The 16,199-nt window shown below is 44.3% G+C and overlaps 1 protein-coding gene across 1 annotated transcript in view; it reads left to right on the top strand.

Annotated features, from left to right (window-relative positions):
* TG (thyroglobulin) overlaps positions 1-16,199 on the top strand; it is a gene marked incomplete at its 5' end in the record, with an annotated part of 481,401 nt that overhangs the window by 35,068 nt on the left and 430,134 nt on the right. The window contains 3 exons of the mRNA XM_082259019.1: positions 872-978; positions 7,649-7,792; positions 15,456-15,641. Of these exons, the coding sequence (XP_082115145.1) occupies positions 872-978; positions 7,649-7,792; positions 15,456-15,641 (437 nt within the window). The remainder of the gene's footprint in view (positions 1-871; positions 979-7,648; positions 7,793-15,455; positions 15,642-16,199) is intronic.

Raw genomic sequence — 16,199 nt, forward strand, 5'->3', positions numbered from 1 at the left:
GTTGCTCAGTGATTGCAGTATGCTAGTCTGCATCTCCCCAAGGTAATACTTAAAATCTGGCCTGTTAGTGTGCCCTGAGGACCGGAATTGAGAAACACTCATGTAGTGCAAGGGCCTGCCTGATTGCATGAAAATTTAAAAGTGTTTAGGCATGGCTCCTCCCACAGCTCTGCTCTCTCTCCTTGGTTCTTGTCTCTGCCCCCCTTTCTGCAGTTCTCTGCAGGCAGCCTGTAGTGGGTGAAGCCTACATGGCTCCTCCCACAGCTCTGCTCTCTCTCCTTGTGCAGGGGGACTGGTCTTGTCTCCGCCCCCCTTTCTGCTGTTTTCTGCAGGCAGTCTGTAGTGGGTGGAGCCTACATGGCCCTTGTGCAGGGTGACTGGTCTTGTCTCCGCCCCCCTTTCTGCAGTTCTCTGCAGGCAGCCTGTAGTGGGGGGAGCCTGCTGGGCCCCTCCCACAGATCTGCTAACTGCACAGGCTACATACAACACAGTGATGATGTCATCACTACTTTTACAAAGTATTATCCGGGTTTGTAAAGACATTTGGTGCACAAAGAGCGGATTTATATCCTTTGTGTCTATTTTGGAATAAGTATACATTTTATGACATTACAATATAGTTTGCATAGAAAATTTATGTAAATGTCGTAACAACTTTTAACCAATAGTAGAATTTTTCACATTCTGCGGTTATTTATTTTTCAGAACTGACTTTTAAATATTTTTATAAAATTATAAGAACCGGTAAAACATGTGGCCGGGATGGAAGTGTGATTTTGATATTGTGAGATTTATTAATCCCTCCGAACATCTGTTCTTCCAGATCCGAGCTCGGCTCAAGGATTTAATCATTATCCTTTTCCCCTCGCAGGTCTCCAGATTCCTTCAAGTCTTTCAGTTCCCTGCGGGAATCTTTCCCAGAGATTTCAGGATACTGTTACTGCGCTGATCTGCTTGGCCGCGAGCTGGCGGGAACCGGTGAGTGCTGCCAGGTTCTGGAATTCCTCATATTGTCCTTAGGGGACGTCACGAATATTCTCAGCTAACCTCACTGAGCACTTTTCCCATTTATTAAATGGGGTATTAACCACTTTAAGACCGGAAGGATTTGCCCCCTTAATGACCAGGCCCTATTTTGCGATTTGGCACTGCGTTACTTTAATGGACAATTGCACGGTCATGCAACGCTGTACCTAAATGAAATTGATGTCCTTTCTTTCCCACAAATAGAGTTTTCTTTTGGTGGTATTTGATCACCTCTGCAATTTTTATTTTTTGTGCTATTAACAAAAAAAGCGACAATTTTGAATAAAAAAAAAAAAACAATATTTTTCACATTCTGCTATATATCATTCCCAAAAAAAAAAAATTTAAAATCAAAATTTTTTTACATTTTAGGCTAATTTGTTTTCTGCTACATATTTTTGGTAAAAACATTGGAATAAGAGTATTTTGATTGGTTTGCGCAAATGTTATTGCGTCTACTAACTACCAGAAAGATTTATGTCATTTTTATTGTTTTTGTTTTTTTTTTACTAGTAATGGTGGCGATCTGCGATTTTTTTTTTTTTGCGGGACTGTGACATTGCGGCAGACAGATCGGACCCCTAACTGACATTTTTTACATTTTTGGGGATACCAGTGACATTACTACAGTAATCAGTGCTAAAAATATGCACTGTTACTGTAATAATAACACTGGCAGGGAAGGGGTTAACCCTGTGGGTGATCAAAGGGTTAAATGTGAGCCTAGGGGAGTGATTCTAACTGTGGGGGCGTGGCTTCTGAAATGACCATAGAGACATGTGATCCTATATAGAAGGATCACATGGGCTCTGTGATTATTCCAGAGAGAAGAACGGTCAGCTGTGTTTACAGCAACTGCCTGTCCTTCTCTCTCAGCGGGGAACGATCGCGGGTGTCAGGCGGCAATCAGAGCTGCCTGCCCCGTGCATCGGCTTCCCTGCTGACAAGCAGGGGCGGGAGCACGCCGCCCGCTCGCCCCCTAGCCTCCCAACAGCGAGCGCCGTACATGTACGACGATTTGCCTGGGAGCAGCTGCCTTACGGCGGTCGTAAAGCGGTTAAACCCAAAACCAAAAATATAATCTATTGCAGCTAAGCAATCATGTTGGCTGCATTCGTTTTCCTTTTTTAGACTTTCCTCTCTGTTTTCATCTGGTGATCTGGCCAGTAACACACCTCCTGTGTTAGAATGCCCCCCCACCCTGGATGAAGGAGCACAGGGGGCACATTTGGACAGCAGCATTGTTAATCCGTGGGAAGGGTAGATGTAAGATGGACTAGCAGCTTTAAATACACTAATACATTGAAGCCAAAACTCCAGCTAACACTATAGACAGGTACAGCAAACAGTTTTGGCCCCGGTTCACATATATGTGATGCAGGAACCCTGCAAATCCACTGCGGGTTCCCGCATCGCACTCAACTCGCAGGCAGTTCACATTGCCATGTGCGAATCGCTGGGGGTGTCAATACAAAGTTAGCGACACCCCCAGATCAGTTTGCATATTGCAGTGCGAACTGTCAGTTCGAACACGAATCGGATCGCATAGGTGTGCACCACCATGCGATATGATTCTGCTGCGGACCCAAAAAAGGGTCCTGTGCGTGTTGTGCCTGAATGCAATGCAAATTCAGCCATACAATCTGTATGGCTGAATTTGCATCGCACAGACACATTGTGTGTGATTTGCAGAGCAGTGCGCTCCGAATCACATGCGACGTCGGTCATCGCATATATGTGAACCGGCACTTGTTCTTTTTGGGATGAAGGTTTTATATAAATAAAAAAAAAAGCTCATCATTGTAAGCACCACCTGTTGGTGGTAAATGGTTTGTCTCATGCCTGTAAACTGCAACATCTGCAGAACAGCTTGTTCACAGATTTACTCGCTGAGTCACCAGGTGAAAATAAAGTAAAGAAATCCTGAAAAAGAATACTAATGCAGCCATCACATCTAATGATTGGTAAGCTGTAATATAATAAAGGTCTGCTTATGGGTTTATTACCACTTTTAATCACCAGTGTTTTTTAGTTTAACACATTGACTATGTAGTACCCTCCTAGGTTAGGTAAATTTAGTTCCCAGCTCTCCCATATTCAGTGAAGCTGCTTGTGATTATTGTGGTCTGCTCTGAGTTTAACTGTTTCCGGACCGCCCGCCGCAGTTATACTGCGGCAGGGCGGCCCTCCTGCGCGAACCGACGTAGGTATATGTCGGTCGGGAGCCTGCAGCTAGGGGGCGAGCGCGTGCCCCCAACGATTGCGCTCCCGCACCCACTCGTCAACGGGGACACCGATGCACGGGGCAGGCGGCTCCGGTTGCTGCCTGACACCCGCGATCGCTCCCCGCTGAGAGAGAAGAACGGTTGGCTGTTGTAAACACAGCTGACCGTTCTTCTCTCTGGAATGATTTCAGAGCTCCTGTGATCCTTCTATATAGGATCACAGGTCTCTATGGTCATTCCACAAGTCCCTCCCCCACAGTTAGAAAGACGCCCCTAGGTACACATTTAACCCCTTGATCACTTACTGTGTTAACCCCTTCCCTGCCTGTGTCATTATTACAGTAACAGTGTGTATGTTTAGCACTAATTACTGTAGTAATGTCACTGGTCTCCCCAAAAGTGTAAAAAAATTTCAGTTAGGGTTCCGATCTGTCCGCTGCAATGTCGCAGTCCTGCTAAAAATCGCAGATCGCCGCCATTACTAGTAAAAAAAAAACAATAAAAATGACATAAATCTTTCCCGTAGTTAGTAGACGAGATAACTTTTGCGCAAACCAATGAAAATACGCTTATTGCGATTTTTTTTTTTTAACAAAAATATGTAGCAGAAAACAAATTGGCCTGAAATGTTAAAAAATTTTGATTTTTAAATTTTTTTTTTGGGAATGTTATATAGCAGAATGTGAAAAATATTGTTTTTTTTTTTTTTTCAGAATTGTCGCTCTTTTTTTGTTTAGAGCAAAAAATACAAAATTGCAGAGGTTATCAAATACTACCAAAAGAAAGCTCTGTTTGTGGGAAAAAAAGGACATCAATTTTATTTGGGTACAGAGTCGCACGACTGCACAATTGTCTGTTAAAGTAACGTAGTGCTGAATCGCAAAATAGGGCCTGGTCATTAAGGGGGCAAATCCTTCCAGTCCAGAAGTGGTTTAAGTGATTGTAAAGTCTCATTTTTTTTCTTTAAAAATAACAAACATGTATAATTACCTCCTCTGGGCAGTTGGTTTTGCACAGAGCAGCCCGGATCCTCCTCTTCTCTGGTCCCTCTTCAGCTCTCCTGGCCCCTCCCTCCTGTCAAATGCCCCTACAGCAAGCAGCTTGCTATGGGGGCACCTGAACAGCGAGCACAGAGTCACGGTGAGGCCCCAGTCCCCTCTCTCTCTCATTGTCTAACTGACTTTGATAGCAGTGGGAGCCAATGGCTCCGCTGCTGTGTCTCAGCAAATCAGGAGGGAGAGTCCCGGAAGGCCGAGGTATTCATGCACATTGCTAGATGGGGCTCAGGTAAGTATTAGGGGGGGCTGCTGCACACCGAGTTTTTTTTTTTCCATCTCAAGGCATAAAATGCCTTAAGATAAAAATCCTTCTGCCTTTAACACCACAGGCGGTGGGTTTGGCTGCTTCCCCCTGTTTTCTGGATGATTCTGGGAAGTAGTGGGCTGGGAGAGTCAAACCTACAATATAAATATTTATTTAGTCCCAGCCAATCCCTGGGGGAGGGTGCCCAGATGGTGGCTGGGAGTGAACATAAATAGTCTGAAACCTGGAGCTGCTGGGTTCTTGTCCAGGAGGAGAAGATCCTCCCTTTCTGGGCAGTCCAAGCTGTGCTTCTTCATTTTTGTTCAATGAGGTCCCAGCTGTGCTAGCTGGGGGGAGATGGGCTATTCTACTGCACTCTGATGGAGTTGATTGAGGGACTTCTTTTGGGGATCTGGTCTAAAGAACTATAGCAGATATTGGAAGGAGACATCCAACTATCCGAGGACATTAATGAGTACAGACCGGTCAGCTTGCACTTAAAATTGGACATTGTTCATGGTGTCCCTGTGTAGCTCTTTAGGAGGAAGATTTGTGTCCTCAAGTTCCTACTTAACGTTGCTGGTGTATCACAAAGCTTTTTTTTTTTTATTAAAGCTTTAAAAAGCAGCAAATACCCCTAGACTGATCATTGAGCCCAAAGAGTGACTAAGACTGTGGGGTTGATTTAATAAAACTGCAGAGGGCAAAATCTGGTGCAACTGTGCATGGTAGCTGTAACGAAACTGCGACCCCACAGTGTGCTTCCATCAGAATACCGCTTCCTTCAGTCTTGAACATAGATATCAGATATTTTAGCCACCCCAATACAAAACTAGCCAAGAATAGCTTGTTTAAGATCTTGAACATTTATTGAACAGACTCACACACAATAAATACCACACAAAGCCTGATCCCATTATCATATGCAGATTAAATTGTGTACAGAAGCATAATTAACCTGAGCTATTTACCTAGCCATCTGGACAGAAACAATAGGTGAGTTAATTAACAATTAACAATGGGACAGACATGCTTAGCAGAAAACACATCATACCTCAATACACAGACAATAGCAGGTGACCACCAGTAACAGACTGTCCATCTCTTACTATGAAGAACATGGAACAGAGGCCAATGTGACCAGCTCTTTCAATGAACATGTTCTGAATCAAACAGACCAGGAAAAGTCTTCATATATTTCTTGAAAGATATTGTTGATAAATATTACTGTCCGATTTGAAGAAATCCAAACCATATTCTCAGTGTCCATTAAGTAGGTGTCCATCATTTTCTTGGTCACCCTGTGCCCCTAATAGACACAGGGTGACTTAGACATAAGAGGGGCCGGGGGAGCTGGAAAATGGATTTCCAGAGCTCTCAAGGGTAAGCTGGGTTCCACAGGCCCCCCAACCAAAGTGATTCCTGTCACAGTAGCCATTTAGCTTCTAACTTCAGATTGTTAAGTTTTGCCAAAAAAAAATTGGAAGCTGATTGGTTTCTGTGCAGAGCTTCATTGGATTTTGCACTCTCTGGTTTTAGTAAATCAACCCCATGTGTGCCTGGCTACTAGATTGTTTACTGGGGAAAGAACCTCGGGACCAAAACAGTGGGCCCTTTAGGGGGCGAGTGCTATAAGGACAATAAAATAAAATAAATACAGTACGCAGTGCTGTACAAGGCTTTGTAAAGAAGACATTTGAATAAAACATATATAAGAATTAAAAAAGCTGACTGAAGGGGCCTGCAGTCTACATACTGTTAAATATGAGAGTACATAATATACAGGCTATTGAGTTTTCCATCTGCCTGTAGATCAGACCATTACAGCCAACAACCTTCATAGACAACCACTGAGATTACAGGATAAGCCACATATATATTCTTTAGATTGTTTTAAAGGTTTCCTGTAATTTACTTGAAAGAGAGAGAGGGGCAGAACTGTGAGGCAAACAAGCTTCATAAAGACCCACAGTGCTCTCAGTCTAACAATTGGAGCTGGTTTACAGAAGAAAAGGGCAAAGGGATGACTCCATCAATCTTCTGCTGGCACTTTTTTTAGTTTTATAGATTCGTTAACTTATCAGTAGGCTGGGAGTGGATCGGTGAGCAAGCTTTATTGTTTAGCTTTACTAGAGAAATGTTTAGTCACTGACCTGGCTATACTGTTTGGCCGGAAAGCTTTGATTGGATGATTAACTTAACAGGATTACAATTATTTTAGTAGGTTAAACTAGTTCAGTTATATGCATTTCAACTGTATATGTAGCAGTCCCCTAGAGCAGTGGTTCAGGCCAGGGTCTGCTCCTGGGGCACAGCCTTTCTCCTCCTAGGCCAAAAGCCATCTGCAGATCCCTTAACCTCTCTCACACTGCCTCGCTTCCATAGAGCCGGTAACCTTCCATAGTGGCCTGCAGTGCCCGTCAACCTCCCGCAGTGCCCCCAAACACCCTGAGAGCCCTCAGCGCCTACAGTGCCCCCAGCCTCCCATAGTGACCCACGGTGCCTCTCAACCTCCCATAGTGCTCCCAGATCCCCTGAGAGCTCTCAGCACCCGCAGTGTCCCTAACCTCATACAATGCCACCCAGCACCCTGCATTGCCTCCCCCCTAATGTGCTACAGAGTCTCTAGTCTTTTGTGCCCCCAATCTCCAACAGTGTCCCCCAGCCCCTAGTAGGGCCCTACAGTCTCCCACAGCCTCCTGAAGAGGCCCCATCCCCCACAGTTTCCTCCATCTCCCTCTAGAAACCTCATCCCCTACAAGTCTGCTACAGAGTCCCCTAACCCCCTCCAGAACCCCCATCCCTTCATAGTGGCACCCAGCCCCAATCAGAGCCTTCTAGCATATGATTACATATTTTGTATTCCCATAATTTTATTGTGTGTGTTTACCACTGGGGGGATGGAAGGCTATGGAGGAATATAGCGGACCCTGGTCATATAGGTTGAGAACCACAGATCTAGAGGATAGCTTTAGGCTGATTACATTCACAGACATAGTTGGTGTAACTAAGAATCATTGCGCATACCCAGATAATACAACAGATGAATCCCATCTATGATATGTGTTTATCTATTCTTCTCTGCCATATTGTAGGGGTAGAGCTCCTGCTTGATGAAGTCTACGACACGGTCTTCTCTACACTAATGCGTTCACGAACATTTACTGAAACCGCCATCTATCGGATTCTACAGAGGCGATTTCTGGGAGTACAGCTCATTACAGCTGGCAAGTTCAGATGTAAGTACTCCAATGTTCTAGAATCCACCACTGGAAAGACTGTTGTTTTGGTTGAATTTGCAATGCCTTCAATACCAGTGGTCATAGATCTATAGCTTTTATACAGCACATGCCTTATGTACAGTATTAGAAAGCATATATATTCACATCATAAACCACCAAAACACAGTGGACCTATAAAAAAGAAGGCTGTCTGTTTAGCTAAATTCAAACCATGTGACTTCAGCCAGCCAATTGTGATGTAGATTTTAGAATTAAACACAATTAAATTGATGCTGATATGCCTAATAATTTACAAAGTCCATATGGTCCACCACATGTTTGGTAGATAGGTTAGATGTAAAAAATAGGAGGGGTTGCAAACTGTATACGTCAAGGGTCTCCAAACATTCTAAACAAAGGGCCATTTTACTGTCCTTCAGACCATAAAAGGGGGGTGGGGGGCAGACAGACTGTGGCCAGTGGGAGTAGGCAATGCCTGGCATTAATGGGAGTAAACATGCCTCATAGTGCCCCATCATTGGTTTCAGTGGCAGGAATTATGCCCCATTTATGGCAAGATCAACAGGTATTTTCTGTCTTTGCTAAAAATGCTTTTAGCTTGAAAAAGCAGAAAACTATTGCAGTCACCTTATCTAAGGACTGTAAGCTGCAATATATTGCATTTTTGTTTGTGGGTTTAGTTATCCTTGTCTTGTCCAATCAGGGAGAAAGATGGTGTTTCCTGATAACCCTCTCCCCTATCAAGGTATATTCACCTATCGGTGGTCCGTATCTGCCTCCCCGCATCTAGATAAGGACAGCTTGTGACCTCCCCCATAAAACGGTGCTCAGGTCTGATCAGCTAATTGCTATGCCCAAACACTATTGAGAGAAGGGGCAGTGACATCTGTTGGGTAAACATCAAGACCAATGATAGGAAACTTTAAAAGGGTTCCCTTGCTTTCCTTAGTTAGATTGAATTAAACCTTCCCTTTGGGGATAAAGCTAGTAATAACAATCTACACTGAACAAAATTATAAACGCAGACTTTTGTTTTTGCCCCCATTTTTCATGAGCTGAACTCAAAGATCTTTTTCAATGTACAAAAAAGGCCTACAGTATATCTCTCAAATATTGTTCACAAATCTGTCTAAATCTGTGTTAGTGAGTGCTTCTCCTTTGCCGAGATAATCCATCCACCTCACAGGTGTGGCATATCGAAATGCTGATTAGACAGCATGATTATTGCACAGGTGTGCCTTAGGCTGGCCACAATAAAAGGCCACTCTAAAATGTGCAGTTTTACTGTATTGTGGGGTTCTGAAAACCAGTCAGTGTCTGGTATGACCACCAATTGCCTCATGCAATGCAACACATCTCCTTCGCAATGGCTGTGCAAAGTTGTTGGATATTAGCAGAACCTGGAACACGCTGTTGTATACGCCAACCCAGAGCATCCCAAACATGCTCAGTGGTTGACATGCCCGGTGAGTCTGCTGGCCATGCAAGAACTGGGATTGTTAGAAAACGCTAATTGGCTAATGGGCATGCGCGAATTAGCGCTTAGCTAATGCGCATTAGCTAACGTGCATGACCCCATGCACATTATGCGTTCTCACATTCGCACACGTTGACCCGGACGTTTTGGCGCCAAAGAAGGCCTATTTAAAGGCAGCTGGTGCATTTGCACTTTGCTGTTTTGTCTTCAGCTCTCCTGTGTTCCCGAACCTGCTTCCTGTTGATTCCTGTCTGATTCCTGTTGACCTTTGGCTCATCCCTGACCTTGCTTGTTTGCTGCCTGTCCTGACCCCGGCTCGTTTTGACTACTCTTCTGGATCCTCCTTGTCGGCTCATCCATCTTCGGACCTTGACCGGTTACCTTCTGGTGGGGCGACCCTGGGGATCGCGACCTGGTATCCACCTGCAGCCAAATCCATCGTCACCATCAGAGGCTCTGGTGAAGATCGGTGGATGCTTAGACCCCGCACCTCTGGCTAGCCTGTGCTACTCACCTCAGGGGTTTCCATCTAAGCTCCACCCACCGGCAACTGTAGTGTATTAACACAGACAAGCTGTACAGGTTGCTTCTTTATTCACTGCACATCAGCATGCAACTAACTTCAGCCACACCCAGCTCCCAGACATATACATAATTGTAACATTTTGCAGACAGCAACTTAACCCGTTGCTTACCATACTACATTCCCTCCTCTCTTTGAATAAAACATAACATGCACAACGTATTAATAAGATTAACAAAATGCATGGATGAACAACTAAAAATTTAACCTATAAACTCCTGACTATACACATAGTCCTTAAGGTAGGCCGGTGGATTTGTTGCTCGTTTTTCTCTTGGCCATTCCGATGTGGATGGTTGTGGATTGAAGTCTGGATCACTGGCAGTATCATCACTACTCTTTGCCTGTTCGCCATCTTCCGATACTTGACCTTCTGACTCAATAAATTTCTTCACAAATGAAGAATTACGCACTTTTGTGTGTCCATCTAAATCCTCTAAAACCACTTGAGTACCTCTTTTCTCCTTTACAACATAAGGCTCAGGTTCAAAGGACGGAGCCAGTTTGTTAAACCGATCACTGGTGAAGCAACACCTTATCACCCTGTTGAAGGCCACTAGGTTGACAATGGCGGCGGTGGTTTGCATACTGTTCAGCCCGGATCTTCCTTTCCTCATCAATATGCCGAAAAGGTTTCTGACTTGTAGGAGGACCCCCAATGTCTGGCAATTTTGTCCTGAATTTGCGACCACAAAGAAGTTCCGCAGGACTAGCGCCAGTGACAGTATGCGGAGTTGTGCGATAAGCCAAAAGAAAACGCCACAGTTCCTTTTTCCAGTCTCTTCTCTCTAAATGAGCAATCCGCAAAGCTTTCATCAAGGTTCGATTCTGGCGTTCCACTTCCCCGTTAGCCTGTGGCCAGTATGGAGTTGTACGATGATGTTCAATAGCATTTGATTTCAGATAATCCTGAAATTCCTGAGAAGTAAATTGGGCACCATTATCACTCACAATCCGTTTAGGCAACCCATGAGATGCAAAAATGCTCTCCAACCCCTCAATTACAGTTGATGATGTAGCTTTAGTGAGAACTACCACCTCTTGCCACCTTGAATAATAGTCCACAACAACTAAAAGATGGTGTCCAGATGGAATGTCGCACAGATCAATGGCTAAATCTTCCCATGGTCCCTCAGGTAGAACAGTGTGAGTTACTGGTTCTGGTTTAGGTTTGCTGCCCACCAATTGACATGCTCGACATGCAGAAACCAAACGTTCCACATCCTTGTCAATTCCTGGCCACCAGACTTTCTCACGTAATCTTTGTTTGGTGCGTACAATGCCTTGATGGCCCTCATGGGCTAAATGTAATGTACGTTTCCGTAAATCTTTAGGCATCACAATACGATTGCCACGTAGAACTAGTTGTCCTGCAATACTCAGCTCTTGTTTGATTCTGTGATAGCTTGGGTCACAATCCACCCAAACCCCTTGTCTTTTCTCAACCGAGCAATTTCCGGATCCACAGATGACAATTCTTCAACCTCCCGCGGTGTCAATGCCTGAGGCATGGCGTTAGTAGCCACAAAACGAATGTACTCTTCTGCCAGGTTATGAACAGGTGCAGAAGACTGAGGCAATCTGGAAAGTGCATCTGCCGCATTAGTCGGTCCAGGTCTGTACCGCACTGTAAAGCGATATGGTAACAATCTCTCAATTCTGGCGGATGGTTTTGAGCGTGGCGAATATATCACTTCCAGAGGCTTGTGGTCTGTGATGATTTCAAAATCAAGGCCGTAGAGATAGGTGTGAAACCTTTCACATCCCCAAACAACAGCCAAAGCTTCTTTCTCGGTCTGAGAATAACGTCTCTCTACATCAGTGAGGGATCTGCTTGCATACTGAATAGGCCTGTAATCACCTGTGCATTGTCTCTGAACCAAGATGGCGCCTAACCCCACAGGGCTAGCATCGACAATAACTTGGGTGTGTGCATTAGGATTGAAATAAGCCAAAGTTGTGGCGCAAGTCAGCCGTCTCTTAAGTTCATCAAATGCACCTTGTTCCAAAAAGCCCCACTTCCACGGGACTGCTTTGCGAGTCAACACTCTCAAAGGTTCACTGACAGTCGCCATATCTGGAATAAACTTGGCACAGTAATTCACTAGCCCAAGAAAACTGAGTACTTCTGCAGGGTTTTCAGGATTTCTGGCATCAGACACAGCTTTAATTTTACAGTCCTCCGGACCAATGCCCCTGTCAGACAGCACATGGCCCATAAAAGTCATTTTATTCATTTGAAATGTGCATTTCTTCTCATTTAATGTTAACCCTTTCTCCTTCAAGCGATTTAGCACTGCACGGAGACGTTCGTCGTGCTCCTGTGTGTTTGTTCCCCACACAATTATATCATCAGAAATGTTATGCGTGCCTTCACAACCATGTAGCACTTGCTGAATCACATGTTGATAGGCCTCCGGTGCGGACGATACGCCAAACATCAACCTCTTGTATCTAAAAAGACCTTTATGGCTTGCAAATGTAGTGATGACTCTAGATGCTGGGGTCAATTCAATCTGATGATAACCCCATTTCAAATCCAGTTTACTGAAGACACTTGCCCCATTCATTGCATGCAGAACATCTTCAATAGTGGGAATTGGATGTCTCTCTCTCTGCACAGCTTGGTTAGCACATCTCATGTCCACACAAATCCGAATATCTGTGCCCTTTGGTACAACAACTAACGGCGATACCCACGGAGTGGGCCCTTCCACAGGTTCAATAATGTCAAGGTCTAGCAGCTCTGCCAGTTTGTGCTCAACAGGTGATCTCAGGCTATAAGGAAGTCTGCGTACTGGCTGTGCAATAGGCTTTACATGTGGATCAATGTGAAGCTCCAACTGAAAATCCTTTAATTTTCCAAACCCAGAGAAGCAATCTTTAAATTCCTCTTTCAATGCAGAAATAGCAGGAGACACCATATTCACTCTTGCGCTGCCTACATCACGGCCAATCTGTAACACGCCTAGTGCCATTGCGGTTTGACGACCAAGCAGAGGCGACCCTGTGCCATCTACAACATAGAATTCGGTCTGCAATGGAGGACCAGTCTCATGCGTTTGAACAGAGGTATAAAATTTGCCTTTAAGTTGTAGTGGTGTACTGGAGCCATAAGTATAAATCTGTTTAGTGGTGTTACACAATTTAAGGTGATTTTCTCTGCTATTAAGACTGTGCCAAGAAGCCAAGTCCATAACATTGCATGTAGCTCCAGAGTCAATCAACACTGACACATCTGTTTTTCCAATCTTAATGGTTAATGTCCCAGCTTGCAGAGAACACAGGGAGAATATAAATTCACAGTCAGGAGCACTCTCTTTATCCTCAGCTATAACATTTACTTATGCAGATTGTCCTTTGGTTTTGTTATCTCTGGTTGTACTTCTACACACAGCTGCAAAATGACCTGTCTTTCCACACGCATAGCACATTTTATTCTGTACCACAGTGCAGTCCTGACTTGTGTGTCCCGCCCTGCCACATTTATTGCAGGTGATATGAAAAGTCCTCTTTGGAAAACTTTCTTTCCTACTCCAGATATTCCTATTATTATAGGTAGGTTTGGAGACTGTATTGACAGATGCAGTGTTCTTGGTTTCAATATGCAGAGCCTGGAGCTCAGACAGTTCAATGGCTCTTGCAATCTCCTGCAGAATAGTAAGTGTGAGACTAGGTTCTCTCAATAATCTCCTCCTGAGGTGCACAGATGTGCATTTCTCTATGACCTGATCTCTGATTATCTCCTCAGTTACAGTCCCAAAATCACAAGACTTTGCCAGATATTTCAGCATAGTCACATAACTGTCTGTGGTTTCTCCCAGTTCTTGCACAGCCTGTCTAAACTTATCTTTCATAGGGAATATTTTTCTTTGGCTCAAAGTACTCACTCAGTCTATTAATGGCTGTCTCATAGTCTGAATCTTCCCCTGTTGCTCCCAGGGTTTCAAAAATGTCCTGAACTTGAGGTCCAGCTAGATGCAGCAGCATGGCTCTCTTCTGAGCAGGTGCAGTCACTCCTGTGGCTATAACATAGAGCTGAAATCCCTTCTTCCACTTGTCCCAGCGCTGTGAGAGACTAGTGTGGTCTCCAGACACATCAAACGGTCCGATAGCCGGTAAATCCAGAAAGCTAGCCATCCTCGTCGCCAAAATGTAGTGTATTAACACAGACAAGCTGTACAGGTTGCTTCTTTATTCACTGCACATCAGCATGCAACTAACTTCAGCCACACCCAGCTCCCAGACATATACATAATTGTAACATTTTGCAGACAGCAACTTAACCCGTTGCTTACCATACTACAGCAACGGTAAGCCTTCTTTGCACGACAGGCTTCCACCAGCCTTATAATAGGGATGTTTTCAGCTTCCAGGAATTGTGTACAGATCCTTGCAACATGGGATCGTGCATTATCATGCTGCAACATGAGGTGATGGTTGTGGATGAATGGCACAACAATGGGCCTCAGGATCTTCTCACAGTATCTCTGTGCATTTAAAATGCCATCAATAAAATGCACCTGTGTTCATTGTCCATAACATACACCTGCCCATATCATAACCCCACCTCCACCATGGGCCACTCCATCCACAACGTTGACATAAAAAAACGGCTCATCCACATGACACCATAACACGCTGTCTGCCATCTGCCCTGTACAGTGAAAACCGGGATTCATCCGTGAAGAGAACACCTCTCCAAAGTGCCAGATGCCATGGAATGTGAGCATTTGCCTACCCAAGTCGGTAACGACGGCAAACTGCAGTCAGGTTGAGACCCAGATGAGGACAATGAGCATGCAGATGAGCTTCCCTGAGACGGTTTCTGACAGTTTTTGTAGAAATTCTTTGGTTATGCAAACTGATTGTTGCAGAAGCTGTCCGGGTGGCTGGTCTCAGACGATCTTGGAGGTAAAGATGCTGGATGTGGAGGTCTTGGGCTGGAGTGGTCACACGTGGGCTGCGGTTATGAGGCCGGTTGGATGTACTGCCAAATTCTCTGAAATGCCTTTGGAGACGGCTTATGGTAGAGAAATGAACATTCAATTCACGGGCAACAGCTCTGGTGGACATTCCTGCAGTCAGCATGCCAATTGCCTCAAAACTTGCGACATCTGTGGCATTGTGCTGTGTGATAAAACTGCACATTTTAGAGTGGCCTTTTATTGTGGCCAGCCTAAGGCACACCTGTGCAATAATCATGCTGTCTAATCAGCATCTTGATATGCCACACCTGTTAGGTGGATGGATTATCTCGGCAAAGGAGAAGTGCTCACTAACACAGATTTATACAGATTTGTGAACAATATTTGAGAGAAATAGGCTTTTTGTGTACATAGAAAAAATCTTAGATCTTTGAGTTCAGCTCATAAAAAATGGGGGCAAAACAAAAGTTTTGCATTTATAATTGTGTTCAGTGTAATAAATGGACCAGCCCTTCTACACTCAGGATACCAAAGTAGATAGGTGAAGGTGAGGGGTAACAGCAGCCTTTTACAGCCTTTACAGAATTGTATCAGCAAGTTACTCTCCGAAGTTTTCATATATGTCAGAATGCTGCTAATCATTTGTATTGGGTCCATTGGTCTTCTTCACAGGTCCTTCAGCATGTGAGATTCAGAGGTTTACTGCTTCCCAGATGGGGGATATATATGTGCCAACTTGTGATGAAAATGGTGACTTTGTGACTTTCCAGTGCCAGGCTGGTGGACAGTGTTGGTGTGTTGACCTCACAGGACAGGAGATCTATGGATCTCGAGTGGTGGGAAAGCCTCTACAATGTGGTAAGGAATACAAATTAATTAGGATGTGTATTTTTACCATTTCATTGTTTCATGGTTAAGGACAACAAGTCAGGGGTGGGTATTTGTCTAAATGTCCACACTTAAGTAGATAATATATAATGTATAATAACAGTGCAGCCTTGTTCTCAGGCCTAGCTGTGTGTTCTGTTATTTAGTTGTATTCTCTCCCTCTGTGAGCCTGGTGTCAATCTGTTGGGCTCCCCCTATAGAGGTCATCTCCAGCCTGAGCACAAGACTACCAAGTTCTGATTTTAATTTCCACTTAAGCCACAGTTTTCCTCATAGAAGCCAAAACCATTAGATGAGGATATTTGGTGTTCATCCAGATTGACCCCGGTGCGTCTGTATTTCCATTATTGGGTCACAAGTTTCTAATCCTGTGTTGAGGAAAGTATGCAGTTTGCCACTGTTGCCCTCGATCTCTGGGAATGATAGACGCATGGTTGTTATGCTGTTCCATAACTTATATGCTTTCTTCTTTGCTATCCCTGAACAAGATCCTGAGTTTTAACTGGTTGCATGCTTGTTCCTTGCCAG

Source organism: Pelophylax lessonae (genome assembly GCF_965119305.1).
Source record: "Pelophylax lessonae genome assembly, chromosome: 5".
Lineage (NCBI taxonomy): Eukaryota > Metazoa > Chordata > Amphibia > Anura > Ranidae > Pelophylax > Pelophylax lessonae.